Raw genomic sequence first — 27,833 nt, 5'->3', positions numbered from 1 at the left:
ACATCTTAACAATAGGTGCAAAAGAACAGTAAATTGAAGAGGACAAGAGACGATGAGGAAATGCCAAAGAAGGCCAAAGGAAAGATAGTAGCGAATATCCCTCGCAGCGCAGTGCGGCAGGAGGATGGAAAAACGAAGCAACCGATGTTCAGGGAGGATGAATCGGGTTTGGGTGGTTGGTCGACGACGATTGGGTGGATTGACAATTGCAGCGAGGACGAAACGAAGGATCAATGAACGCAACCAAGAAGGGGGTAACGAACTGAATTCAATGAGCGCGGAAATCTGAAGCCAGCGATGCCGTACTGACGCTTGCTTGCCGAATCACTCTAGAGAGACGAACAGCAGCTTTGCACAAAGGAGGTTGGAAGAAGCTCATCAGTCGGAGAAGCGTGGGTGGAGCTCTCACCTCCAGTCGGGTCCAGTCGCGTGCAGATGCGTGCGAGAGTCTAGTAACGCACGGTAGGGGCCGGTACAGAAACAGCGGGGACTCACAGTCGTCTGATATTACTCAGCTGCCACCCTCGCTCCCAGCCAATGAGGGCTTTGTTCCTATTGCGCAGGGGAGGTGGCGACCTCCGCACAGCGGCGACAACCGACAACCGCTCCAGGCTCGATACGGTCCAAGATAAAGCTGACGCCCAACTCCCCCAGACGATGTATTCCTCAGGATACCCGGAATGCTCAGAATATTCGGTTCGGAAATGCCGTGGGGGTGTATAGCTATTTTTGTCTCGTGCAGGCAACTGGCTTTGGGGTTGTGAGACCACGACAGGACGCAACCTTTACACGACTGCCCACATTTGGTCGATTTTTTCTTTCGACGACCGGTACTGCTCACTCGATCCAAACCCTACGGACTCTACTTTTACTACCGTCTGTGGGATCCGCCTCATTCCCGTGGAAGTCATGGACTTGCCGACGGCTGTCAGTGCTTATAATGTGGCGGTGGAGGGATTTCGGGAGCAGGAGTACCCCATGTTGAAAGGTAAAGCCTTATACGCTACTGCGTGTGTCAGTTGCAATTTTGCTTATTGAGGACTATGCAGACTCTGTCTATCTCGATCACGCGGGCTCTACATTGTGCGCCAAATCTTTGATGGACGCCTTTGCGCATGAGATGGCTTCGACTCTCTACGGCAACCCCCACTCGGGCTCATGGTCATCGCAGCTTTGCACAACACGTATAGACGACATCCGATTACGATTGCTGCGTTTTTTCAATGCAGATCCGTCTGAGTACGACGTGGTGTTTGTCCCGAATGCCACCGCGGGTGTGAAACTCGTGGTGGAAGCCATGAGGGCGCTCCCAGAGGGCTACTCATATGTCTACCATCAAGCCTGTCACACCAGCTTAGTAGGTGCCAGAGAAGACGCGAGACGAAGCACATGTGTGGACGATTTCGACATGGACTCCTGGCTGCGGGGCAAAGATCCATTTACCTCCGCCGGTCCGCCGTCGTCAGCAACGCTCTTTTCCTTTTCCGCCCAATCCCATATGGATGGGCGAAGGTTTCCCCTGTCATGGCCGAGAGAGCTGAAAGAGAAGTCAAATGACAGAACAACCCCACTCCTCAGCCTCTTGGACGCGGCTTCGTTTACCGCCACATCCCAACTAGACCTCAGCTCTCCATGTTTCGCTCCAGACTTTGTGGTTGTCAGCCTGTACAAAATATTTGGATTTCCCGACTTGGGAGCATTAATAGTTCGACGTTCTGCAGAATGTATTTTCGATCAGCGGCGTTATTTTGGCGGAGGCACAGTCGATGTGGTCACATGCAAAAAGGAGCAATGGCATGCGAGAAAAACTCGCTTTCTTCATGAGCGCCTGGAAGACGGCACACTGCCGTTTCACAACATCATAGCCCTCGACTCAGCAATGACGATACACACCAGGTTATTCGGCTCCATGGACCAAGTCCGTGCACACACTTCATCTTTGGCTCTACAACTATTTGACACGCTGGAAAGCTTACGACACGGCAATGCCTCGCCCGTGTGCGTCATGTATAGCGAGCGGCCAGATACTTCCGACTCCCTGGGAACGGGCCCAGTAGTCTCGTTCAACCTGAGGAACAGCGCAGGCGGTTGGGTCAGCCTGGGAGAAGTGGAAAAGTTGGCCATTCTCCATAAAATTCATATTCGAACGGGTGGTCTATGCAGCCCTGGAAACGTAGCTGCTACCTTGGGCTTGGAACCGTGGGAGATGAGGCGAAATCTGTCTGCTGGAATCCGATGCGGCGCCGACAGCGAGATTATACGTGGCAAGCCAACCGGTGTCATTCGAGCAAGTGTGGGCGCCATGAGCACCAAATCTGACATAACACGATTCCTCGAATTCGTAAAAGAGTTCTTCGTGGAAGATCATCCTACGTCGGCATCACCCCAAGAGAGGTGCAAAACAAGTCTCCCAGTGCCTCCCAGTATTCGCGTCAAATCCATCACCGTCTTCCCAATCAAAAGCTGCGGTGGCTACGTCGTACCGCCAGGCGTGCAATGGGATGTGAAACCTGAAGGACTGGCGTGGGACCGTGAATGGTGTCTCGTTCACCCGGGCTCAGGTCAAGCGCTCAGCCAGAAACGCTACCCGAAGATGACACTCTTCCAGCCGAGCCTGGATTTCGAAAAGGGTCTCCTGCGGGTGACATATCACGGATCGGGAGCCGACTCGGCCCCCCAAGAGGTCCAAATCCCATTATCCGCGGACCCATCGCTATTTGGCGACGAATCTAAAGGAACGTCCTACCAAGTCTGCGGAGACGAAATTTCTGCGCAGGCATATTTTTCGCCCGAGATCAACAACTTCTTTTCCCAATCCCTGGGCGCCCCATGTGTGTTGGCAAGGTTCCCTGCCGGCGGACGTGGTCCCACGAGCCGCACCGTCAAGGCGCGCATCCAGAAACACCAACATGCCAGGCTTCTGTGCGCAGTCCCTGGCTCGTTTCCTGATGTCCCGTCACCACCAGACTCTGACGCTGAACATCCTGCCCAAGGCAAGATGCTACTAGCTAACGAGAGTCCGATCATGCTCGTGAACAGCAGTAGTGTGGACGCTCTCAACGGCGACATTGTGAAGCGAGGTGGCTCAAAAGTCCGAGAAAACTCCTTCAGAGCAAACATAGTCATTGAGGAGGACCAAGAGAGCAAGCACACCGCGTATTCGGAGGACACGTGGAGAAAGATCCGCATTGGGAACCAGGAATTCAAGCTGCTCGGTGCCTGTCGACGATGTCAAATGGTCTGTGTTGACCAGACATGCGGAATCAGAAGGCAAGAGCCGTTTTCGACTCTAGCAAAGACCAGGAGGTTCGATGGAAAGGTCTATTTCGGGGCACACATGAAACACGAGCCTAGACCAGGGGATGGGAGCTTGGCAAACCAGGCACCTACGATCCAGGTCGGAGAAGCCGTCACCGTCGACGCATGGATATCATGAGCACAATGGACGGTGCCCAGACGGAACCTTGACATGGTTGCAACGCAGGATCCAGTGATGTCTGCTAGTCGTTCTTTCGTACAGCATGTATCAATAAAGCTCCTGCCGAGGCGGCTGTACGCATGCCGTCTTTCGTCTCTTCTTGCGTGCCTCAAGGCTCACCCCAACTTCCTCCAAAGCACCGCACCGCCCCTTGATTGCACTCTCTCCCAACCCGTCTCCGAGACTCCCTACGCGGAAGAATGGCACCGTCAGTAGGTACGGCGACACAGCTTCATTGCCAAAGTAGTTGTCGATTTGTTCCTATGACGGCACGGAAACAGGTCCCGAAACCTTCGACTCATCTCATCAGTCGCAGCCATCGCCACGCGCCACAAGGAGTAGTCTTGCCAGCATTGTTCGTCTCGCAAGCTCGCATGTTTGTGATGGAATGAGTCGCGTTTTTTCCAAGCCGACATATCATTGTGTGCTGAGACGCAGCTTCTCTAGTTCTCAGGAGATGGCCCTCCTGCGCGTCTGCTACTGCGTGCTCGGCTCCCCAACCCCTTTCCCCCAACACCACATCTCGCGAGCGCTTAGAGTTGACTCGTTACAAGACCTCTCTGGCTCGGATGCCGGCGTGCTTGGCAACAGTGCTGCCGTGCCGGCGACGTGGATATAAGGCCGGGCCTGGAAGGACGGTGGGACAAGATGAGCGTAGATGCCTCCAAAATAAAACACAGGCTGGCCAGGTCTATCCCGAGCCGGCACGGCACTATTGAAGCAAATGTCAGGGCGATTCGAGTGCAGGAGGATTCTGACACCTGAGCCGGTCAACCTAGCGAATAGGATGTGAAAAAGGGGAAAAAAAAAGAAAGCAACAAATAATGGTGATAATCATAAAATACATACACCGCCCAGATTACCAGGTCTGCGGCAACAGATCTCACGCCATTCTCCGTGTCATGATTCTTTCAGGGCCTCCCCATCATCGGAGCCATTCATCCGTCTCAGGTCCCACCCACGTCTACATGTCCTGGTTGTGAGCATCGCCCGGTGTGCCCGAGGAGTCTACGTGGAAAGCATCACCAAACGCGGAGTCATCCATGTCCATCTGCAGGTCCAAGTCCTCGCCGAGCGCTCCAGCTGTGCCATCCAGACCGGGGGCGTCGTAGCCCGCCATGGCATCGCCCGCGGTGTCCAAGTCACCTAGTGAGCTGAAGTCGTTTTGATCGAACGAGGCGGAGCCACCATCCGTGACTGCGGGAGTGGCAGCCGCGGACATGGGTTTCGTGGGAATCGGGACCGGCTTTTGCTGCTCGGCCTGTCCGCCGCTTGCTTCGACTGCAGCAGCCGGCACGACAGATGACGGGGCGTTGACCTCTGGAGAGGCACCGCCCTTGGGGACCACAACCCAGTCACCACTGTCGGTTCCTTGGTCTGCTGCAGTCTCGGCCGGCGCCCTGGCGTGGGACTCTGTCCCGGACATGGCAACGTCGCCTGCTGGTTCTGGGTGAGAGTGCTGCACTGGCCCCGTGCGTGCCTCTTGTACCGTCGGAAGAGCTGGTGCCGGCGAGGCGACGTTGTGAGCGTTGGATGGCGTTGGCGCATTCGACTGCGCTGCGGACGCCTGCGCCTGAGGCGTCGGGAAGTTGTTGACCGGTGTTGACGTGGACGAGAATCCCGTGTGCATCTGGTCCAGTAGGCCTGCTGCGGTGCCTCCCATGTCCATGTCGGAATCACCCATCATCAGACCGCTGTTCTGCGATCCCGAATGCGACGGCTGCCGGGACATTTGAGTCGTCGGGACAGGAGTAGGCGGCTTAGGGGCCGGCGCTTGGTACCCGCCGTCCTGAACTCTCTTGATGACGGGGTGAATGTCGACCTTGCGTCCTGTAGCTGCCTCTACTTCTTTGAGGATGTCATCAAACGGCGTCTTCACTGGCTGCGGTGCCGGGGCCCGCTGCTCTTCCGCGCCGTCCAGGCCAAGCTCGGCATTGAATACCTCGGGGACGGGAGGGTCGGGTATGGAGCGAATTTGCTTCTCCTTGACTTTCAGAGCCGAGTTCTGCTTGAGGGATGCCACGAGCTCAGCGTGCTCCTCTCGCAGCCTCTCGATTTCCGCCTCGGTGGACTCGACATGCTTGCTCACTCGTTTTCGAAATTCGTCTGCCAATCCCGAGTCCAGACGACCAACATATGGTTTTTCCGGTGGCTGGGCAAACACGTCGCCTGCTTGGGCAGTAAAGATGCCCTCGGTCAGGGAGGCCAGCTCTCCCTTGAGCCCGAGGTTCAGGTCGGATGGCTGAATCTGACCTATCCTGTAGGCTGACGAGAGAATCTCTTCCATCCACTCGTGGTTCTGCTGGTAGCGCAGCAGGGAGATTTCCCTGGGCGTTAAATGATCAAACATGTCGCCCCTTGAGATATCCTCATCGTCATCAAACGCGGAATCCAGAGGATTCATCCCCGGCATGACAGGCGGCTGTTGTTGTTGTTGCTGTAGATGCTGCTGCTGCTGCTGCTGCTGGCTGTGACTTTGTGAATGTCTCGCGCGCTTACTAGGGGGCCCGGGTGCAGGTTGAGGAGGGTATGCCATTTGCTGAGGAACTCCTCTAGGTGCCATTTGAGGGCCCATTTGCTGCCGAGTCAGCTCGGGGAGCGAAGGCCAGTTGGCATGATCGGAAAGCATGAATTCCTTTCGTCGGATCTGGCCACCCCGAAGGAGGAAATGCCGCTGTTGCATGATGGTTGTGACGCGATCATCGTAGGGAACCATGCTTGCTGGAATGCGATCATTCTGTTCCGAGGGACCGTAGTGGACGATGAAGAGGCTCACGTCAAGCTGAGGAGGGTTGGGATGACCTGGAGCAGGCACCAGTCGGAATCGTCGTCGCGTGTGGAGCGCAAACTGTTCGCCAGGTATGTATCCAGCCTTGAGGTAGTAAATCTCCAGAATCTGCCAGCAAAAAGTCAGCATGCGAATACGGTCGACGGGCAGGGCGCTGTCGTGTATACCAATCCATTGCCCAAGTCATGCTTGTAGACTTGCTCCGGCGGCGCCCAAACGAAACCGTCAGTCGCGAAGTTTGTTCCCAGTCGCTGAAGAGGCTGCCAGGTCAGCAGGATTGTACCATCGGCAGGTTTATCGAGGTATGTCCAGAAGAACGGAGCGCGGTCCCTGGCAATCTGGGGGGCAGTCATGAGCCACTTGGCGACCTCGTTCATGTCGATGCGAGGCATTGTCGGATATCGATAGGACGAGACCAGGTGGACGTGCGGCATCTGAAAGCGAGTCAGCGCTGAGTGAAAGGAGTCCGAATGGCAACGCATGACAACGGCTCACCAGGTCCTGGGGGACGGTGTGGCTCGGATCTGATTGCGCCATCTTTTGATTTGGGAGCGCAGGCTCGCGCTTCTCGTCGATCAATTGAGGCCGTCCGTCCGCGTGCTGAAGCCCAGCAAGCAGGAGATGGTTGAGATCAGATGGACTGGGTCCGTCGAAGAGTACTGCGTCCAGCCAGTCCAGGATGCAGGCAAACCCAGCCGATGGTAGGTAGTGAGCCTGAGTGGGCGGCGCAATCGCTCGTGACGGGCTGTGATGGAAACGGAGTCAATGAAGTTGGTGCTTCCTCGCTCGCTCCTCGTCCCTGCGCGCCACGGGCCCAAATTTGATCGCGACGAGGCCGGATGGGGTTTGGCCAATCATAGTGGCCATGCCCAATGGTAAAAGTGGATCCACCTCGTGCGAGCACCATGGGTCAAGTCGTCGGTCATTCCCAAGCTTGCATGAGGTTTCCAAGTTCTGCTCAACTCAATGCATGTGGTAGTATGACAGTCGCAATCGAGAGATTCTATAATTCAACAGCACGTTTCCTTCTATTGTATGCTACCTTTTTTTTCTTCTCCCTCTTTTTGGAGAACCCCATTGCTCTCATGACGCCGCAGGGCGACGGCCTGCTACGGAACCATGAGACCCGCCACGGAATCCATCTCGTAGTGAGCAAATTTCACCTTCGGCATCAGTCTTAAGAGCAAGCCTTAGCGTGCGTCTCCAAGAAATTCAATTTGCATATTCACATCCCTCCACATCTCATTCCAAGTATAATGCTTATGCCTGGTAGGTAGAGGCCGAGACATTGCCGCCACGGCCTGTCCAGTTGACGTGAATATCCTCGCCCGTGTGGTACTTATCGTTGGCTGCTTCAGGCTTGATACGGAAAGTGTGGGCGCCAAAGTAGTCGCGCTGAGCCTGGAGGAGGTTGGCGGGCAGGTCTTTGGTGCGATAACCGTCGAACCACGACAGGGCAGCCGAGAAGGCGGGAGTAGGGATACCAAGCTCAGCGGCCTTGGAAACAACATCTCTCCAGCCAGGCTGGGCCTTGTGGATGGCCTTGTTGAAAAAGTCATCAAAGAGCAGGTTCTTCAAGTCGGGATTCTTGCGGTAAGCGGCGGTGATGTCCTTCAAGAAGACGGAGCGGATGATGCAGCCACCACGCCACATGAGAGCAATGGAAGGCTTATTGAGCTTCCAGCCAAACTCTCTGGCAGCCTTGGTTGTGAGGAAAAATGCTTGTTAGCATGGCAGTCAACATGGTACTTGAGCATACAAAGGGCAGAATGGAGAGTCATTACCTCCTGCATCAGCATGAAGCCCTGGGCATAAGAAATAATCTTGGAAGCATACAAGGCCTGCTCGAGGTCCTCGAGAAACTGCTCCTTGTTGCCTTCAAACTTGCCGCCGCTGCGAGAGACGTACTGAAGTTTGGTGGAGGCCTCGACACGCTCCGGCTTAACGGCTGACAAGCAACGAGCCAGGACAGCCTCGGCAATCAGAGTGACGGGCATGCCCAGATCCAAAGCATTGACAGCTGTCCACTTGCCGGTACCCTTCTGGCCGGCCTGGTCAAGAATCTTCTCCACAAGAGGCTTGCCATCGTCATCGTTGAAATACAGAATGTCGCGGGTAATCTCGATCAGGAACGAATCCAAAACACCCTTGTTCCACTTTGTGAAGACGTCACCAATCTCTTTACTGGAAAGACCGAGACCACGCTTCATGATGTCGTAGGCCTTGGGTTCCAGGTCAGCCGAGATGTACGCATCGCTGAGGCTACTTGGATCATCAACATACCTCGCAAATAAGCTGCATGTCACCATACTCGATGCCGTTGTGGACCATCTTGACGTAGTGACCGGCACCCTCGTCTCCGACCCATTCACAGCAGGGCTCGCCGTCACTCTTGGCAGCGATGCTCTGAAAGATGTCCTTGATGTGAGGCCAGGCCTCCTCGTCACCACCAGGCATTAGAGAGGGGCCGTATCGGGCGCCCTCCTCACCGCCGGAAACACCGGACCCGACGAATCGAAGGCCCTTACCGGCCAGGTACTTGGTGCGGCGGTTGGAGTCGGGGAAGTGAGAGTTGCCACCGTCAATGATGATGTCACCTTTTGAGAGGAGGGACAGCAGCTTCTCGATCCAGTCATCAACAGCTTGGCCGGCCTGAACGAGAAGCATGACGCGGCGAGGAGACTTGAGCTTGCTTACAAACTCCTCGACGCTGTGAGCACCAACAATAGATTTGCCCTTGGCCTCATTTTCCAAGAACCGGTCGACTTTGGAGACAGTTCGGTTGAAAGCGCAAATGGTGAAGCCGTGGTCGGCCATGTTCATGATGAGATTCTGTCCCCTGTTGCGCGTCGTCAGCTTGTGCCGAATGGCCCGGCGGGGGCGGAAGGGAGAGTTGTCCGTTTTGACGAGGGCGCAAACTTACATGACAGCGAGGCCGATGAGGCCCAAATCCGCGCTTGGCACATTGTCAGCACTTCTTGGAGCTTGGACGGACGGAGAGGTTGACGCGGGTGGGAGAGGTTGGCGAGGTTGCTCGGCGCCGCCAAGCTTGAGATTCGCGAGGCGAGCGCTGTCCCAAGACAGTGAGCCTGGTGTCAATAAGGAGAGTCAACGAGCTCCAGCCCAGCCCAGCCCAGGCTGCTTCTCCCGCAATGAAAGGCTCCTTTTTTTTAGAACAAAAAAAAAAAAACACCAAGAGCCATCCCGCGACAACAGCTATCGAGGCGCCAAGAGATGCGCGAAATTGAGAGGTCATGGAAGCCAGCAGACTTGGGGCGGGGTGGTGGGGTAACAGCAGGAACAACGAAGGGTTTGACGGAGGAAGGTTGCAGACGAGGCAGGAAGGCAGCACTTACACGGGGCCGGACATGATGGCGTTGTTGAGGGTATTTGTAGACTGAAAATATCTCGAGAGGAAGCCGGAGATGGAGGCGGAGGTTGAAGTGGTGTAAAGAAGGAGGAACAAGTTCAGGGCCAGAAGAAGAAAGGTGTGGCGGATGGGGGAATTATAACGGGGATTGAGAGGTCGGAAGGCGAAGCTTGTTATAACAGCAAACTGACGCTCCAGGAGTTTTGGCGTGACCCGGAAAAGCGGGTAAGGAGGGAGCAGTGATTGGCGGGGCCATAAGAATCCATCGTCATCAGATCCGGCACGGCCGTGTTGGAAATAGCTAGCTGCAAATGCCCTCAGGACATTCCTTCTTCTTGATTATTTTTTTTTTTTAAAAAAAATAGTAGTAATGGCTTGTGGTAAAGTCGCATTGGATCATTTTGCCAGCATGGCAAACAGACATTTGGGGGACCTCAGCGTCAGCAAAGAGAATGTTATACAGCCAGCCTGGAAGCAGGTCGCAATCTCGTTCCTTCCGTTGCAATTGTCCATCTTCTGTCATACATGACAAACCATTACGCGCGGAGCCCAGACGTCACGACTCACGAACGACGTGAGCTCTCGTTTTGGCTATTCAGCGCACGTCCCATTCTCGCAAGCCATCCCTAGCTTTGCGAGCTCAAATCCCAAAACCCAGCCGCAGAACTGACACATTTACAGGCTATTTCGAACGTGCGATGCCAAGCTACGACCAAGCGGTCCAGTCCGTGTGCGTTGTGGACGTTCATGTCCCAGTCACTGGACGCCGAGATTCATCGTATGAACCAACAAATGCTCCTGCAATGCATCCCGACCCCCTCGCCCCACGCGGTCTTGTCATAAACTACTCCGTACCAACAAGGAATTGGCTGCTGGAGACCAACAGACGGGCTGCAGGCCGAACAACATCCCATGTGGTTTCGATTCTAGTCTTGCTCGCTTGGCTCTCAATCCAATGCTGGTGGATTCTATCCCTGTCTTGCAACTTATTTAGTGCTGTAGCTAGGCACGGCGGTCCCAACACTTTCATCCGTGAGCCAGATTGCAGGCGGATTGGCGTGATAACTGCATAATTGGTCAATGCGCCTCTCCAGATAACGACGGCGCTCTTCGACCAATCCGTCTCACAGTTGAACTTGACGGAAGGCGTGCAGACTGGGAACAGCGCTCTTTCGGTCATCTAGTTGGACTGCAGTTACACATAACTTATAAGCACCGTCAATCCGACTCAACACCCCACAATGCCTTGTTCGTGGAGGAGGACTGGACGAGATCTCGTGGTAAGCTTCTTCATGTCGTTTCCGACGCCGTTTCAAAAGCCCCCGAGCATCTCATCCTTTCAGGACGAGCAAGACCAGCACTCATCTCAACTGTGCGGCATTTGTTGATGCCGCCTACGCGAATCTTTCGGACGATGGCCCGTCGTGAACCACCACGAAGAGCCGGCCGGCCGAACCGCGACCCACTGGGACCGGACATGTGCATCTCTGGCTGCCCGCTGGTTTCATACTCATGTAATGAAAGAGGAGAAAGCTGCAACCGTTGACTTTGTAATTCAAATATAAATTCACGCATTGTGCAATATGATGAAAGATAATGGCGATTATTACCAGCGGTCTTTGGCGTCCCATAAGAGAGCGGCCAGGCGTCGCCTCTAAGTGATATCACGTGATGCTGCGTGTGCCGAATTTTATTTCCGCGGCGCAGGGCCCACGCAAGTTGCCGTCGATATCCTGGCGTCGGGAAAAGGCTTCATCTCGGTCCCCGCCAACAACCTCATTGTATCTCGTGACATCGACTCGACGCCGAACAAGCTCGCGACTGCCAAGATTCCCCAACCTCTTGTGCAAACTATCAACTTTGAGTGTGAAGCAGCTCAAGGTACGTCAGAAACAAGGAAAGGCACTTGTAAATAGGTTCTCTCTGTTCATCATGGCCTACCCGCCTCCTCCAGGCACCAGTTCTCTTCCGCCTCGGCCCCCAGCAAACGCCGGCGGCATCAACAAAGCCGCTCGGTCGGGCTTTAAACCCTCTTTCTCGACAACTTCAACAGCCCCGGGACACGCGTACTCGAGCGGCCCAACCTACAACGCTGGCGCATCACGATATCCCGGGGCCCCCACGGCGTCTCAATATGGTCAGCCCACATACTCGTCGGGCTATGCCGGCGCGCCGTCCGCCCCCGTGAGCGGCGCGGGGCGAGGGTATGGATATCCGTCGGCAGCACAGCAGGGCTACGGCCCCCAGAGTCACTCCCACGGCCCTCCGTCGTATTCTGCGGCGCCCCAAATCAGAAATCCTTTCCCGACGCCCGGCCACCAAGCCGCCGTTGTCTCCAACCCCAGCGACTATGACCCCGACATGGCCGCGCAGGTAGCCCAGTGGCAGAGCGCGTACTCGAGCGAGGCGACGCCGGTCGTCGACAAGAACGGCAAGCCAGTCGCCCCGACCGTCCCGAAGCCAGAAGTCCCCGCGACAGCTGTCCCGGGCCAGCCCGACAAGAAGAAGACGGTGGTCCGGCAGGGCGGCGGCAAGAAATGGACCGACGACACCCTCCTCGAATGGGATCCCGCCCATCTCCGCCTGTTCGTGGGGAACCTTGCTGGCGAAACGACCGACGACTCTCTCCTAAAGGCCTTTGCGCCGTGGAAGTCGGTCCAGAAGGCCCGCGTCATTCGCGACAGGCGGACAAACAAGTCCAAGGGCTACGGGTTCGTCAGCTTCAGCGACGCAGATGACTTCTTCAACGCAGCCAAGACCATGAACGGCCAGTACATCCAGAGCCACCCCGTGATTGTCAGGAAGGCCAATACGGAAATCAAGGCCACCAACGTCAAGGAAAAAAGAAACGGCAAAAACAACAGGAACAATTGGAAAAAATCGGGCAACCAGCAGGGCGCCGGTAGTAATGCCGACGGAGGCGGCACGTACGGCACGTATGAGCCAGCACTGGGGCCCGTGGCGCCTACGGGGGTGACCAAGCCCGGGCAAAGGACCAAGAATGGCCTGCGACTGCTGGGGTAGGGTAGGCACATGTGTTATGGAGACCCGGGTGCCTGAAGTGCGTCGTTTTATTTCCTTCCAAGTAGGTTGTGCATTTGGGCGTTTGGTCTGGAGTTGGGGGAAACTGTAGATATCCCGTGTAGCGGTTGACGTTGGATTATCAACACAACACAAATCACCTTGACATGTTGTCAGCACTCAAGTTGCTGTAGATGGGCTGCGGGTGCGAGGTCATGCCATGCGCAACGCACGTTTCCATTACCATGTGCCCACTGGCATGACGTCCAACGTCTGAAGCCTATTCTATGAGCCTTGGGCTGATCTTTGATAACTCTTCCTCTAGATCAATTGGTATATCCGAGTCACTCCAGCCTGTCTCACCGACTGTCAACCACGCTGGGATAATGTCCCTCCTTCACTTTTCCCTGGCCAGTTTACAAAACAGAACATTGCCATGTCTCTTCCCTGAGGCCCGAAAATAGACATCGTTTACCAAAAAAAAAAATCAAAAAAAAATCAAACGAATAAAATCAACGCTCGACAACCGGTGTGCAGTATGCTTATATGAAACAAGTCGACTGTACGCGCTCTCGCCTATCCCCTTTTCACTACGCGTTTGGTGGCCGAGGCAGGCCGGGCTGCGCATTATTATCCACCGTGACGATCCCCTGCTCCTGCCCGTCAGTCTGACGCAGCAGACCGGCAGTCTCTGCGGCCGAGTCATCATTGTCCGCGTCGCTGCCGCTGCCGCTGTTACTGATTGGGGTGACTGGGTGCGCGCCGTCCGCGTGGCGCTCGTGGACTTCAATCTGCGCGTCTTGGCGCATCTTGCTGATCTTGACGTAGTTGTAGGCGCCGATAGCGGCCATGGTCACGAGGAGACCGACGAAATTGATGGGCGTGAGCTTGTCGTCAAAAACAACGGACGCGGCGGAGATGGTCACCACTTCTTTGAAAATACCTGCGATGGACAAGGTGACGACGGATGTTCGTTGAAGTAGCGCAAATTCGGACGCAATCATGAGGAACGCAATGGAACCTGGGAACAATAAGAAGAGCGGTGTCCAGACACCCCACTCCCCGCCCAGGGCCTTGAGGCCATCCCACAACGGCCCGAAACCTTCCACGGGAATAGCCAGGGACAAAAGAACGATGAACATGACGGGAGATAGAAAGAAGATGCTCGAGAAGGGGTTGGAGGTGGCTGGGTTGCGCAGAAGCAGGATCTGCGTAAGGGCCCACCGCAGCCCTGAAAAGAATGCGGCGGAGATGACGAGGAAGAAGCCGCCGAACTTGAATTCCACCTCCCCAAAGACCATGAGAATGACACCAAACGTCATGGTTGCGATAATGGCGACGAGGCGCCAAGTCGGCGTTTCGAGGCGGAAGACAAAGGCAAAGAGAAGGACGAAAGCGAGGGATGAAGACTTGCACATGGCTAGTGTTGAGCATTAGTATGCATTCTTTGTCAACCGTTGTTGGGATATGCAACATACTGTAAAAGGTCAAGCTTATGAACTTGAGTGACGTGTTACCCAGTCCGATGTCCAGACTTGTAGCGGCACCACATGGGCCGATACGGGTGAAATAAAACATTTTGGACATGACGGATCCCTGCGGCTCGGACTCGTGTCTGGATCGGCCGCCGTCAGAGCTGTGGGCTGCCTTTGGCCGTAGCGAAGGCACGAATGTCAAGACCAAGCCCGACAAGGCAAACTGCACCAGCATGTGTGTAGACGTAGTGAATAGAGGAAATGCAAAATTCAGGCGGTCCTTGTCGAACATCCATTTGTTATACTGGCCGGCGGAACCGTCAGTCCAGCTGCGTGAGGGTTGGCTGTGCCTTGTTCTGACCCGAGGTGGACACTTACCAAGGAAATGGACAGCGAAAAGAAATACCACAGCAGAATCAACGCCCCGTTAATGAATAAGCTCTTGACGACATTGCGATCGGCTTCCTTGCACTCGTCATCGGAAAGGTGCTTCTCGCGCGCGATCCGGTTGTCCAGCAGGGTATTCCTCCTCCGTTTCTTTTGCCTGCGCGTTTTGTCCTTTCGCGTCAACCCCATTTCCTCGTCGTCGCAGAGGTCATCGTCACTGAGGCTTTCTCCCCCCGGGTCGTCCCTGGCGGCGGAGCCCGACTCTCCGGCACCTCGTCCGGGCACATGGAGGTGTTCGTTTGAGCCCTCTGGCAGGGCGGCGGGCGTAGGGCCGTTGTTGCGGGAGCTCTGTGAATAACTCGGCCGGCCAGGAGAAGGTACGCCGGGGTGGCTGTGACCACCAACGGGGTTCATGAGACTGCTCTTCCGCCGCCGATGGCCCGGAATTGGCTCCATCTCGATGTTGTTGCTGGCAGAGCTGGAGGCGCCTGCTTGCCGAGGAGAAGAAGCAGATGGGTTGGGCGCGGCAGAGACGACGGCGTCAGAGAGCTCGGATCGAGGTTCGAGCTGTGAACGTGAACCGCTGCCAGCAAGAATTGGTGACGGTGCTGCGTCAAAGACGGCCAGGGGGGACTCGGGGGAGGAAGGGGGGAGGATGTTATTATGACGGGGGGAGGGAGGTGATGGGTCCGGGGTCATGATGGAGATTTCCAGACTTGGTCGGCTCGGCAGGGTGCATGTGCAAGGTCATGGGGGCGGCACGCGACGGGGCCAGTACAGCACATGGTGCACACTGCACAGGTAGGATGGATAGGGAGGGATATGTGATGAGTTATGTCTGGGGTTTGACGGCGCCAGCCCAACCCAAAAGACAAGACCAGACAAGACGGCGAGCCTCAAGCCGACGACGAGACTCTACGTCCGCCGCGGGTTGTTTAAGTGGGCGGATGGGAAGCCAACGCGGGATGCTATTGGGCGCGCCTCGTGCTACTAGCAGCAGTTGACACAACCGGTTGACAAAGCGTTTAACTATTCAAACTGTCAAGTGGTACGGAGGAGGCACACCGTCTGGTAGTTAACTGGCAACTGCCCAGGTCGTCCGTAGCGCTGCTGCGTACTGCTAGCCTGGCCCCTGGTTCGCGGCCGCTAGGGCCTTTTGGGCCAGGCCACAGGGGCTAGGAGCCTGGGGCAAAAAGGGGGTGCTGGCTCCTGCCTGTGGGCGGCAGACAACACAATGCCATCGTCGAAACCCCTGGCGGCAACAAAATATCTACCCTAGCATTGTCAGTACCAATTGGTGTGTTGATTTTCAAGCCAACGTGCAAGGGCATGCTCAGCGGCCTTGGAAAGAAGGACGGCGACCATCAATTAATCAAGCATCATGCACTGAGACGCAGGGCACTTGGTGCTATTACAGATCTCAAGCGCGGAAAATGCATGTGCGGCCTCCAAACTTCTGTCTGTGCTCTATACTCATTGGCCTCGCATCGCAGCACTGCATTCACCTTGGGCACATTCCTCGGTGGGCAGAATCCATCGCATGAGCTACATGTAATGCGTGTTGCTGTTGCGTTAATGGTACGTAAAGAGAGTGCTCGTTAGTCCAGCCGGGAATGCTAACAGTGATACGTGTTGCAGCATAAAGACGACACAACTGTTGCTGCACAAAAGCGCCATCCCGTGGTGTAAAGACCATACAAGCTTTGACAACATCCAATCTGTCTGTCTGGCACCAAGACTGAGGTGTGGTCGACTTGGGGCGTTGGGCTTTTCGACTTTGGCGCCTTCAACTTTCCCGGCCGCCAGCCATATTTTACCCTGTGGCCTTCCTGTGATTGTGATCGGCTCTGGCGTCCGGCTGCTGGGGTCGTCAGCCTTGCGAGCAAGAAGCCATTGACCGATAACCTTGGCCAGAGCCAGACCCTGCTACGAACGTCAGCTCCCCACGGTACTATTGTCCTTGGCAAGCCTAAGTGCGGAGAGAGGAGTCAGACGATACTGGCGTGCGGGACAAGTCCCCAGGGCTTCTCAAAATGAGCCTATGGGCGTCAAGGGCAGTGCCGGATATCTGATCAGAGAGGTCCTGCGAGCACATGCGAACCGTGCAGAGAACCATGGCAGAGATAAATTATCCTTTGTTGCCCACAGGTTACATTACAGGAGGAAAGCTCCTGTTCCGCTATCTTTCCCGGCTCGGCTCCTAGTTCGCCCGCCTCGTCTCGCTGCTTTTTTTCTCAAGAGAGGCGTTTGACACTTGTGCTTGGTTGACTCGTCACTCATAGCGCACCGAAGCTCGTTAGTGTCACGCTTGCGCCTGGCTCGAGGGCCCGAAGCTCCCGGCCCGGAGAATTGCGGCTGCCGGTGATGGCGACTTCTACGCCGCGGAGAAGATGATCAAAGCAAGCCTTGCAGCAACTGTTTAGCCATTGAAAGCATATGCCAAAGTCCCCTCTTCTTCCACTCCAACATCAGATCATCACCAAAGATCGTGAGTCGGACCCACCCTTTCCGGAAAGCCGGCTGAGCTTGCATCTACCCCACCAATACCTGGTCCTGGGATATCATCTGACAGCTGCCTCAGCCTATGTGCTTGCAGGGCACCCGGTTGAGCCATTTTTTTGCATGATTCATCTCCCGAGCAAATACTCTTGTCTGATATTCACACCTACTTCGTCCTTCTCAATGGCCGAAGGCTCAACCCCTCGCCGGGCTCGAAGAGCTCAGACGGGCGGCTACCTGCCGATAGAGGACTACGGAATGATCGGCAACATGCACACGTGTGCGCTGGTAGGCATTGATGGCAGTGTGGATTTCATGTGCTGGTGAGCTTGTCCCTTGGTTTTCCTGTCACGAGAATACTCGACTGAAACGTGCGTGTAGGCCCGATTTCGACTCACCGTCTGTCTTCTGTCGTTTGCTGGACAAGGACAAGGGCGGCTACTTTAGTATTGCGCCTCCAGAGAAGCTCCAGTGCACTACCAAACAGCAATACCTGCCCGGGTCGTGTATTCTGCAGACCCGATACATTCATGAAGACGGTGTTGTGGATCTGCTTGACTTCTTCCCGCGGCCCAAGTCCGCCCTGGTCACCACCAAGGAGTACAGGCAGAGCTCCTATCGTGAGTCAACAACCGTTCAGGAAGAATTAAAAAAGTGGCTTGTAAGACGAGTAGAATGTATCAGAGGATCTCTGACCTTTGGTGAGTTCACTGCGGCCAGAGTGCTGAGAATGTTGAATGTTCCAGCAGCTCACGGCTTATAGATGTGGAAATATTTCCCGCCTTCGCATATGGCCTTGAGCCGCACACTACTACGCTGTACGATAACATCGATTCGCAGAGCAAATCTGCCACCTTTCACAGCAAAGATGTCCGGCTTCAGTTGGATGTGGTCCTACAGCAGGGAGACGACGGCAATGGATGCCCCAACGTCACATTCAAACGAGTGAAGAGGGAGGGTATGCTCGGCGAAGGTCTCTTTGGCCAGGTTCAAGTGCATGAAGGCGAGGCCATTTCCTTCGTGCTGAGAAACGACATTCCGGATCACATCACGGCGCGGATTTCCACTTCGGTACTTGACAGTCAGCAGCATGATACCCAGACCTTTTGGCACAACTTCAACCGGCAGTCAAAGTACAAGGGTCGTTGGAGGGAGGTTGTGGCTCGAAGCCTCATGATTTTGAAAATGCTGACCTACGGTGAGACTACACGTACAGTTCCACGCAGAGTGCTTGTGTGTGCTGATGGCTTGCAGAGCCCACCGGCGCCATTGTGGCAGCGCCAACTTTTTCCATTCCCGAAGATATTGGCGGTGTGAGGAACTGGGACTACCGGTATTCGTGGGTGCGCGATTCCAGCTTCACCATCTACATCCTCCTTCGATTGGGATTCAGGGCCGAGGCAGATGCATACATGGACTTCATTATGGATCGCTTCGTGAAATCCCGCGGTCCGGACGGGGGGTTGCCCATCATGTTCACCATCCGCGGCGAGACGGACATTCCTGAAAAGACATTGGACCACCTTGACGGCTACCGAGGCAGTAGGCCGGTTCGAATTGGTAACGGCGCTGCTTTTCATCAGCAGTTTGACATCTATGGCGAGCTCATGGACGCCATATACCTGTACAACAAGTATGGCAAGCCAGTCCCTTGGGATGTGTGGTGTGCTGTGAGAGAATTACTGGGTAGGTTCTCGTTATCCTACATCTCAATCAGGTTGCTAATCCACCTAGGTTATGTGTTGACCATCGTCAATGGTATGCACTACCGTGATATTTGTCGGTGCTTTTTAAGCGGATACTGACGGCACAGATCCCGACATGTCAATATGGGAAGTTCGTGGCAACAAACAGCACTTTACTTATTCCAGGATTATGCTTTGGGTCACCTTTGACCGCGGCCTGCGACTTGCCGAGAAGCGATGCTTCCCATGCCCCAACCGTGCCAATTGGCTGGCGGCCAGAGATGGGATTTACGAGGAAATAATGGAAAAAGGTCAGTCTAGTGCGCAGATCCTTGGGCAATTCTGGTCACTGACGAAACTTCCTGCAGGTTACAATACCGAGATGAAGGCTTTTATACAGAGCTACGAAAACAGGACCGTTTTGGATTCGTCTATTCTCATAGCCCCCCTCGTATTCTTTATTTCGCCCTGTGATCCTCGATTCGTCAATACACTTGACAGGATTCTACTGCCTCCCGACAAGGGGGGTCTAACGAGCGCTGGCTTGGTGTTTCGCTACGATACGGAATTGTCAGACGACGGTATAGCTCAATATTGCTCCCAGAACCCATGGCATGACGCTAATGAAGACGCCACAGGCGTTGGCGGGCGAGACGGCGCCTTTAGCATGTGCACCTTTTGGCTGGTCGAGGCCATGACCCGGGCTGGTGTGTATGAAAGGAAATACCTTGTTCGCGCAGTCAACCTGTTTGAGAACATGCTCTCATTTTCCAACCATTTATCCATGTTTTCAGAGGAAATTGCTCGAAGTGGCGAGCAACTGGGCAATACGCCCCAGGCATTTAGTCACCTTGCCCTAATCAGTGCTGCGTTCAACTTGGACCGAGCAGCAGAAGGGTGGACGGGCCAGCAGTGACGGCAGTCAGAGGGTTTAAGCCTCTTTGCCTCTGCAGGCACTCTTCGTCCGTACATGATTTCAGCTAATCCGACGATGCTCTGTAGCCGATCTATGCCGAAGACTACAAATACACAGCAACAACCTGTCCGCCTTTACCGCTCTGGCTACCACCCCACCTGGTACCACGTACCATCTGCTCATCCCAACCCAATGACCCAGAGGTTGTTGGCCCCGAATAAGAAGAGGCTTGGACCGCAGGTGGAGGCGATCCCCGTCAGCTGAAATGTGCCTGATGGTGGAGAATAGTTATGCTCACCAGATATGAGCTCCGGCAGGAAAGGGCAAAGCATGGCTTTCAGCATGACAATTGTGTAAAAAGTCATCCGACAGAACAGGGCGGCGTGAAAGCCATCCCGGTACAGTCAAGCAGAATAACATGCGACGCTGTCCACCAATGCCAAGCCAACTCCAAGACTCGAGGTGCACACAAAGGGTAGCTAGTAGTTAGTGCTTAGCCACGTAGCGGCGTCATTGTCCTTGTTCCAGGACGCGGCTCGCAAGGACTTGTCGAAAGTCGCGGGCCCAGAAAAGCTTGGTATTCTCCCGGTTCCGCGGATTCGCAACGTGTGGAACGTCAATGCCGATGCGGGACAGTGTTCTGAGCAGCGGCGAAGTTGCGTCCTCGGCGATGACGACGCCACGGGAGTACAGGAGACACTGCAGGTCCGTGACAGAGTCACCGAAATACCACACCGGCCCGTCGGCCTGCGTTACTCGTCGCAGGGCATCCAACTTGTCCCGCGACGTCGTGATCCTGGTGCCGCCCGACGTCTGGGGTCCCTTGATATCCCCGTTTTCGGAAACGTCGTTGGCAGCAACGTCAAGGCGCCGCGGGTGGAGGACGCCCTGGATAAACGCCCTGGACCAGTTGACCGACACGACGTCGACTTTCAGGCCCTTCCTCTCGGCGGACCGCATGAGCTCTTGGAATCCTTCCGTCTCGGCCACACGGCCTGACAGGACGGCGTCGACGCCCATCTGGAAGAAGTCGTCTCTCTGGAGGCCGGCAAAGATGCCCGTCTGCGAGACTCGGGACAAGGAGGCTTCTTCGGCGTCTTTCAGGCCGGCTAGAAAGCGTGCCTCTGCCGCTGCGTCCTTTCTGGATGCCTCTGGCGGGTCGAAACTTGCCCTGTAGGACTCGCAGTCCCGGAGATAGGCTTGCACGGCGTCGTCCCAAGCTGCTTGGAGATGTCGCCCGGTGCGATGGCGCTGGAGGTCAATGGCAGCCCGTGCCAGTTCGCCGATGGTATCTTTTTGGGTGACGGTGCCGTCAAAGTCTAGGACGAGCCGCATCGTGGACATGAAACCGCGTCGCATTTGCACGGGGCGACGCGTGAGCACGGCATGGCACGCCGTCAATGAGGTCGATGGGTGACATGTTCAAGTTGTGGAAAAGACGAGGGGCGAGCACAAGACCCACCGTCAACGACTTTGCCGGACGGCGACAATCGGCCATGTCGCGCCGAGTTCGGCATCAGGCGCGGGCGCTGTCGTCGGTTGCATGGGGAAGAAGTTGGGAATTCTACCGTCTCGCACATCTCAATTGACAGCAGCTGCCTCTTTGATGAAGAATAAAGTCCTATTGCTCAGGGTAGACCTCGAAGGCCCAATCTATTCCAGGTATGCACAGCACAGCCTAATAATTACCTCCTAGAAATCCGTAAGATGAGAAACCAAAAAACGCCATATATACAACTCCGTGCGCGAGCGATTCCCACGCGCCTTTTTTTTGGGGGGGGTGGGGGGGGGTTTCCGAGACACGAGGCGAAATTCTTTGTAGATCTCATGTCCCCTCGACATGGCGGTATTATGCTGGCAAAACGTCCTCCATCTCCTCGTTCTCGTCATCGTCCCCCTCGTCTGCGGCCTCTGCGGCCTCCTCCTTGGCCTCACTGCCGCCCTTGTCCTTGTAGGCGTCATTCAATCCGTAGTGATTCGCAAAGCGGCCGCTCTTGTGCAGCACGGCCACCTCCTCGAGCACCTGGCGCAAGTAGGAGTCTGGCTGTTGCAGTTTTTGCCGCAGGGCCTTCATGGACCAGTACTGATACTGACGGAAGCAGTCGAAAATGAGATCCAACAGCTGGTTCTTGGGAATACGAGCAGCCTTGAACACTTCGCCCTTTTTGGCCTTGACGGTAGGTGGCGCGTTTTTCTGCCGTCCGTTAGCAAGGTACAAGATGAACAGGACTGAGAGCCGAGAGAACAAAAAAGGGCATACAATGAAACCTCCGCCCCAGGTAGCTGAGCCTGCGGTGCCCGGGTTGATGATGGCGGACGCGCTGTTCCTGCTGATGATTTGGAGCTTCGTCTTGGAGCCCTCGGCGTCGAGTAGTCGCTTGGCGAGTAGGCGTTCCTCTTCTCGGATGTTTCGGGGCTCGACGCGGACGTCGTAGTGGATCTTGCCGAATATCTTTGTCTTTTCTGTTGCCGGTCAGCAATCGTTGTTCTCCGGCACGGTCTGGTCGGCGGAGGGGCCGTGGTTACTTGGAATAGCCTTTCGATAGTACGGCTGATACCGAGTTCTCCGGTCAAATGTCCTCTCGGTTCGCTCGACCCCTTGGTTCTGCCTCTGTCGCAACAGGGATTGGGGTATGCCGGCAGCGGCAGCCTCGGCGCGCGCCTTGTTCTTCTCCTTGAACCGCGGCAGGTCCTCCTCGCTGAATATAAAGTGATTCTTGACTTGTCTGTCCAAAATCTCCAAGTCATACTCGCGAGGGAGCGTCTGGTGTTCGGGGCAGTTGGCCTGCAGCAGCATGCGAAGCTTGAACACCTCACGGGTGCCGCCCTCCATGGACGCATCGGGCACCTGTTCATTCCACGTCCGCAGGGTGCCGATCTGAATCTCGTCGTCGTCGCCTAACCTCTCGACAAGCTTCATCCACGCATCCCAGATATACTTGGGCAAACGCGCGAGATAGAGAGTTTCGAAGCTGTTGCCTTGGGCCTTGTCGTAGAACTCGAGGTCGCCGGCGTCCTCGAAGAGCTCGTCCTCCTCCATGGCCATTGGGGGCGGCACGACCTTTTCATCCTCCGGGTCGGGCTTTACAGAAGTCGAGTCCGGCATGGTGAGTGCCGCGCGCAGGATTGGGAGTGCCCGTGCTTGATGGTGCGCGAGGCCAGAGCAGAGGTTGCGACGATACGCAGCGACAAACAAGGCGCCTTTGGCTGAGGTGAACGAGAGAGAGAAATTTCGTGCGGTCCACGGCTCCAAAGACGGGTTTGGGTTCACATAAAGCTGCAGCCCCGCTCTTCTAGAGGTACCAGCCTTGACCCTAACCCTAACCATTCCCCGCGAGCTAGTGTTTGGCCCGCCATTCCCCTAGACCGACGCTTGTGGCGCTTGTGGCGCTTGTGGCGCTATTGGCTATTGGTCGCTGCGGTAAGCTGCTAGGACAAGCGCTGTGCCGCATCTGGGGCTCGGCCAGGCTCCTGTGGCTCGAGCACGTATCAAGTACGGAGTACCCAAGTACCAAAGTACTGCCTACCTACTTGGCGTCCTTTATAAATCCCAAGTCGTCACCATCATTAACTCGGATTCATCGACTACTGTCCACCGCTGCCGCTAGTCTGCACCGCACAACGGCTACAACGACCCAACGCATTGATCGGTCTCGAAATACTAGAGCCAGCACTATAAAGATACCGTGGTGAGACCTTTTGCCAAGTCTTGGATGTACGAGAAGAACCATCTGTGCTGAACCGACCACCACCCCGTCCTAGACGATGAAACGTCGAGCATTTGCAACAAAATCGATTCGCCGTCTCAATCCTACCGCCCCTGCATTGAGTTTTTCCGCGACCAAATCACGCAAATCTTCATTATGCCCGTCAAGTCTTTGTTTGAGCTCGCTACGGCCGCTTGTCTGAAGAACCTCAGAGAGCTAGGCAGCATAGGAGACTATTTACCCTACGACGCGGTCCGCCACCTGCTTCTCAAAATCGAGAGCGCGCATCAGCTTCGACAGATTGAGCTCAGCTCGCCGCAGATCCAGGGACAAACGGGCGAAATATGGCTGAAGCTCATTGAAAAGGACTTTCCTCTCGAATACAAGGCCAAGGCGTACAAGCCACAGAACCCCGACAAGTGGTATCGAGTGTGGGAAAAGTACAAAAGTGACCACGACTCGGCACTCGAGGAGAGCGAGAACAAACTTAAAAATGCGCTGGCCGGCCTGAAGCAAGACAAGGAGAAGAATACGAGCCGCATCATTGAGCGCAAGCTGCTGCCAAAGTCCGTCAAGCTGGGCGGAAGCAGGAAGCTCTTTAGCGGGCCACGCGAGGCGCACTCCAACTACCTGTCACTCAACTCTGGCAGCCGAACCAAGACGGTCAACGGGGCGAGCGTGATGCGCAAAGTCCGCCGTGAAGTAAAGGAAATCGCAACAATCCACGGCGCTCTCTCGAGGACTATCCGAGCACCAACCCAGCGTTTGCAGATGAGCAAGGCGCCCCAGTCTTTGGTTAACGATTATCGGCGGGCTGCTCAGCCCCAATATCGCTCATCTGCCCTATCTCCCGAACTGCCATCTGCCGTGGCAGAACACGAGGAGCGAGCCACCTTCATATCGGATTCTGAGGAGGACGAAGAGGGTAACGGCGACTTGTCTGATGGTGATGAGATGGCCAAGATGCCACCACCGAAACAGGCCAAGAAATTCGTTGTCCAGTCTGCCGCCACGTCGCTTCTGAAGCGGCGGCCAAACATGTCACCAGCGGCCTCGTCATCTTCTACTACTGTCAAGCGCGTCTCTGCCTCAAGCACTGCATCCGGCCCCGTCAAGAACACGTCGGGTCTGAAAAGCAAGTTTAATCGCCCAGCTGTCAAGTCACCACCGGCATCGCCGCCGAAACCTCAGTCCGGATCGGTCACAATCCGCGAGAACAACTCTACTCATCAAGTTAAGACATCGCCTCCACCGCCGCCTGCAGTGTCGGGGCCATCATCACCACCTCATTCAGAGTCAGCTGCTTCGCGAGCGATGCCGCGAAAGCGCAAAGCCGTGGATGTCTTTATGAGACCCAAAAAAAGATGAAGCACATGAAAAGATGTGTCTATTCCGACGAGAGAAAGAAGGAGTGGGCGGTTCGGCAGCGATGGCAGCTGTGTATGAACAAGTCGCTTGGCTATGATTTGGGTCACGCTGAGCTTGTATTTGCATGAAACAATGAAAGATTGCACATGGTTTGGATTTGGGCAAGCATTTGTAGCGAGAAAACAACATCATTGATTAAGAATCTGTTAGAGCTTCATAAGTAACGAACAGTCCGCCAGAGGAAAACACAGTCGTGATCCACGCCTGCATCGGCCGACTTGTGTCCAATGATTTCTAGTTTATACATGTTCGCTTCATCGTAGAGACAATAGCCTAGTTGCAGGTCTTGTCTGGCAGGCCCGGGTCCCAGCTTTGGCACACGTCGTGCTGGCAGTCATTTTCCACTCCAGCTAGCTACCATGGACGCTCCTCGGCCCATCTTTGCATGTCATTTCGCACCTCCTCTCAGAGCAAGCACCAAGTGTAACGTATCGCCAGCGACGAGGTTGTAGTCGGCAGCCGTCTTGTCATCGGTCCTACGCATATCGGTCAGCGATGCTCTGGCAGTTCGTTTGGCCGCTGGCCCCGGAAAGCGGCCTACATTTGCTTTCCACCGTGAATAAGACGCTGCTGGACGGGGGGGATGCCCTCTTTTTCTTCGACCTTTTCCTTGATTTGCGAGACCTATGCCGCCATCTGTCAGCTCGTTTGTCCCCTTTGTCGACCGCGGGTAGAGGGGCTGTCATTTTCGCGGCGACCACTGTCGTCGCAGAAGGCGAGTGAGGCCCGTACCTTGTAGTCGTTCTCAATGTCCAGCTCGATTTCCTTGCCGGTCAGGGTCCGCACTCTTGCGAATGTAGTTAGCTTGGAGGCTTCGACGCCGACCTCGGCTGGTAGCTTACTTGATCAGCATGATGGCGGCGAGGAGACGGCTGTGGTCGAGCCGAGGCCCCGTGTGCAGGTGGACTTGGAGGAGGCGGGCTAAGAAGCGTTGCCGCGCGAGTGAAGAGCTCGTTGGATGTGGAATAGGGCGTGGTGCGTGCAAGGCCGGTGATGAGGATGCCGGAGTAGAGTCTGATGCTCGAGTGGTTAGTTTGGCTGGCTTGACGGGCGGTAAGGCGGTTGTGCGGGGCAGATTGTTGATAATTACGCTACGTATTGACTCGTGGCCGGCGTCAAAGGGCAAAAGGCCGACTCAAACTTGCTCCTTGCCCAACGCCGCCACCCGTTGGCGGGATACATCTATCCAGTCTTGACGGGCTTGTCCGCATCGTTCGAAATGCGCTTTAGCATGCACAATGCAAGTCTATTGAGCTGTTTTCGCGCCCAAAACGAATTCACGAAATCTAATACGCCTGGCTCTTCTTCAGCTGCTCCATCACCTCATCCCAGCCATCCTTGCCCGAAAACAAAGGGACCTTGACATCACACTTTGTTCCCTTGCCTGGCATCGTCCCGTTGACGATGTACGACCGGATAGCCTTGGCCGTACACAGCGAGGCCTGCATCAAACTAGCGTGCTGCAAACTACATTAGCTTCCGGCTTCCACGAAGCGGCTGGTCAAGAGGCAGCTTACCCCATAGGAATCATGCTGCAAAAGCACACTCCCCTTGAACGTCTCGCTGACATTCCTTGCCGAAACCAGGGGCGTGACGGGGTCGTGCGTGTTCCCGATAATCAACAATGGCTTCTTGGTTCTGACGTTGAAGTCGCCCATGTACCGCTCCTTGGCTGGTAGCGTCCACTGGGCACACTTGGCAAGGACAGTGTCGGCGTGGTCGCCAAAGAATCGGCTCTTGTTGTGACGCTCTTGGAGCACGGGAAGCACCTGTGGTGTCAAGCTTTTTGTGTGAACGCGGACGTCGCTGCACTTGATGCCGAACTGTGCTTCCTGGTCCCTTTTCCCTGATGCGTCCTTGCTGGCCGTCTGTGCCAGGCCTGGCACACAGTGCTGTAGGCCGGGACTCGTGTTCTGGCCAGTCATGAGGGCTAGAATGCATTTTGCCGTGGATTGCCATATGGAGGGTGTGTACAGTTGGCGGAATATCACGGCGGACATGAAGCTGTAGTCGATGAGCAGCCCCCCTCCTGGGTATCCTGGTACCGGAATGCCAATGAGTTCGTACTTGAGCTTCTGGAAAAGTTGGTAGATGGACTCCTCGAGTTGAGCAGCCGTCTGGTTCTTTGCGAGTGGGCAGGCCTTGGGGTTGGCGACGCAGCCCTCGACGAAACCCTTGATGACGTTGTCGCTGTCGGAAAAGAGTTCCGTCTCCCTGCGCCGCGTCAGCATGCCGGAGTCGTGTTCTGTCATACGAACGTGAAGACATGCCTGTTCTCATAATACTCAAAAGGGTTAGCGACGCCATCGAGGATCATCTTGTCAATCTTGTCGGGGAACATGGCCGCGGCGGTTGAGCCTAGTATTGAGCCGTACGAGACGCCCCAAAAACGAAGCATCCCGTCTTCACCGAGAGCATCTACAATCTCCATCATGTCGCGAGCCACAAATGCAGTTCCGACGAGATTTCCCGTCTTGTTCTGAGCAGCATGGCAGTCGGAGGCGAAGAAGCCAGCCCTCTCCCAGACGTAGCCCAGGGCGACATTGGACGCGTTGCCGGCGAGGGCTTGATTTGATGCGGTGCGGAGGACATCGTTGCTGAAGCAGGAGAACGGTAGAGTTTCGCCGGTTCCCCTGTGTGTGTGTTTTCTGTTTAGACTGGTCTATTACACGCTGCTGCAGCGCCAAACGTACCTTGGAACGACATTGATGAGATGGTGGCCACCGCCAGTCGCACTGCGACTCAATGTCAGCAGGGTCCAAGAAATATGCGAGTTTGAAGTCACAACCTACGCCTGCATCCTCTGGGCAAAATACGCAAAGTCCTCGATGCCATCGGCACCAGGTCCTCCGAAGTTGAGCAAGATGCTCTTTGTGGTTTTGCTCTTTTGCTGCGCCGGGGCTCGCTGCAGCTGCAACTCGAGAGTTGCATTTCCCGTTTTGTCGGTGTAGTCGAGAGGCACAGTCATTGTACCGCATTCCAGGGGAACAGTGGCATTGGCAATTTCGCAGGGCAACCATTTCACCCCGTTTTGATGCCATCTGGAAAGGGAGGCAGCCGAAGCCGCAGAAGCCAAGAG

The 27,833-nt window shown here is 55.4% G+C and overlaps 11 protein-coding genes across 11 annotated transcripts; 4 read left to right on the top strand and 7 right to left on the bottom strand.

Annotated features, from left to right (window-relative positions):
• Window positions 1-909: 909 nt before the first annotated feature.
• On the top strand, window positions 910-3,436 carry MAM_06810 (molybdenum cofactor sulfurase; the record flags this gene model as incomplete). The annotated part of the gene is made up of 2 exons (XM_040825608.1): window positions 910-988; window positions 1,050-3,436. The coding sequence occupies 2 exons, from the start codon at window positions 910-912 to the stop codon at window positions 3,434-3,436; spliced, it is 2,466 nt and encodes an 821-aa protein (XP_040676372.1).
• A 1,006-nt stretch (window positions 3,437-4,442) lies between these two features.
• Window positions 4,443-6,803, bottom strand: MAM_06809 (uncharacterized protein; the record flags this gene model as incomplete). The annotated part of the gene is made up of 3 exons (XM_040825607.1): window positions 4,443-6,374; window positions 6,434-6,700; window positions 6,762-6,803. 3 exons carry the CDS (start codon window positions 6,801-6,803, stop codon window positions 4,443-4,445), a joined length of 2,241 nt encoding a protein of 746 aa, XP_040676371.1.
• A 723-nt stretch (window positions 6,804-7,526) lies between these two features.
• On the bottom strand, window positions 7,527-9,636 carry MAM_06808 (6-phosphogluconate dehydrogenase; the record flags this gene model as incomplete). Its single annotated transcript, XM_040825606.1, has 5 exons — window positions 7,527-7,987; window positions 8,026-8,488; window positions 8,550-9,105; window positions 9,190-9,336; window positions 9,623-9,636. The coding sequence occupies 5 exons, from the start codon at window positions 9,634-9,636 to the stop codon at window positions 7,527-7,529; spliced, it is 1,641 nt and encodes a 546-aa protein (XP_040676370.1).
• Window positions 9,637-11,568: 1,932 nt separating this feature from the next.
• Window positions 11,569-12,660, top strand: MAM_06807 (RNP domain protein; the record flags this gene model as incomplete). The annotated part of the gene is made up of 1 exon (XM_040825605.1): window positions 11,569-12,660. The coding sequence occupies one exon, from the start codon at window positions 11,569-11,571 to the stop codon at window positions 12,658-12,660; it is 1,092 nt and encodes a 363-aa protein (XP_040676369.1).
• A 587-nt stretch (window positions 12,661-13,247) lies between these two features.
• On the bottom strand, window positions 13,248-15,218 carry MAM_06806 (nucleotide-sugar transporter; the record flags this gene model as incomplete). The annotated part of the gene is made up of 3 exons (XM_040825604.1): window positions 13,248-14,077; window positions 14,136-14,355; window positions 14,511-15,218. The coding sequence occupies 3 exons, from the start codon at window positions 15,216-15,218 to the stop codon at window positions 13,248-13,250; spliced, it is 1,758 nt and encodes a 585-aa protein (XP_040676368.1).
• A 1,983-nt stretch (window positions 15,219-17,201) lies between these two features.
• MAM_06805 (glycosyl hydrolase) lies at window positions 17,202-19,619 on the top strand (the record flags this gene model as incomplete). The annotated part of the gene is made up of 7 exons (XM_040825603.1): window positions 17,202-17,341; window positions 17,400-17,638; window positions 17,782-18,216; window positions 18,273-18,704; window positions 18,753-18,776; window positions 18,832-19,014; window positions 19,072-19,619. 7 exons carry the CDS (start codon window positions 17,202-17,204, stop codon window positions 19,617-19,619), a joined length of 2,001 nt encoding a protein of 666 aa, XP_040676367.1.
• A 510-nt stretch (window positions 19,620-20,129) lies between these two features.
• On the bottom strand, window positions 20,130-20,954 carry MAM_06804 (HAD-like domain protein; the record flags this gene model as incomplete). The annotated part of the gene is made up of 1 exon (XM_040825602.1): window positions 20,130-20,954. The coding sequence occupies one exon, from the start codon at window positions 20,952-20,954 to the stop codon at window positions 20,130-20,132; it is 825 nt and encodes a 274-aa protein (XP_040676366.1).
• Window positions 20,955-21,468: 514 nt separating this feature from the next.
• Window positions 21,469-22,725, bottom strand: MAM_06803 (transcription initiation factor iif; the record flags this gene model as incomplete). Its single annotated transcript, XM_040825601.1, has 3 exons — window positions 21,469-21,813; window positions 21,880-22,082; window positions 22,146-22,725. 3 exons carry the CDS (start codon window positions 22,723-22,725, stop codon window positions 21,469-21,471), a joined length of 1,128 nt encoding a protein of 375 aa, XP_040676365.1.
• A 757-nt stretch (window positions 22,726-23,482) lies between these two features.
• MAM_06802 (RNA polymerase II transcription factor SIII, subunit A) lies at window positions 23,483-24,694 on the top strand (the record flags this gene model as incomplete). Its single annotated transcript, XM_040825600.1, has 1 exon — window positions 23,483-24,694. The coding sequence occupies one exon, from the start codon at window positions 23,483-23,485 to the stop codon at window positions 24,692-24,694; it is 1,212 nt and encodes a 403-aa protein (XP_040676364.1).
• Window positions 24,695-25,142: 448 nt separating this feature from the next.
• On the bottom strand, window positions 25,143-25,607 carry MAM_06801 (Ubiquitin; the record flags this gene model as incomplete). The annotated part of the gene is made up of 4 exons (XM_040825599.1): window positions 25,143-25,230; window positions 25,296-25,378; window positions 25,487-25,541; window positions 25,597-25,607. 4 exons carry the CDS (start codon window positions 25,605-25,607, stop codon window positions 25,143-25,145), a joined length of 237 nt encoding a protein of 78 aa, XP_040676363.1.
• A 433-nt stretch (window positions 25,608-26,040) lies between these two features.
• Window positions 26,041-27,722, bottom strand: MAM_06800 (Peptidase S33 tripeptidyl aminopeptidase-lik; the record flags this gene model as incomplete). Its single annotated transcript, XM_040825598.1, has 5 exons — window positions 26,041-26,214; window positions 26,272-26,968; window positions 27,013-27,387; window positions 27,448-27,489; window positions 27,547-27,722. 5 exons carry the CDS (start codon window positions 27,720-27,722, stop codon window positions 26,041-26,043), a joined length of 1,464 nt encoding a protein of 487 aa, XP_040676362.1.
• Between the last annotated feature and the right edge of the window lie 111 nt (window positions 27,723-27,833).

Source organism: Metarhizium album (assembly GCF_000804445.1).
Source record: "Metarhizium album ARSEF 1941 chromosome Unknown scaffold_24, whole genome shotgun sequence".
NCBI lineage: Eukaryota > Fungi > Ascomycota > Sordariomycetes > Hypocreales > Clavicipitaceae > Metarhizium > Metarhizium album.
The sequence above is the reverse complement of the archived record's forward strand: the minus strand, read 5'-3'. Positions and strand labels throughout refer to the sequence as shown.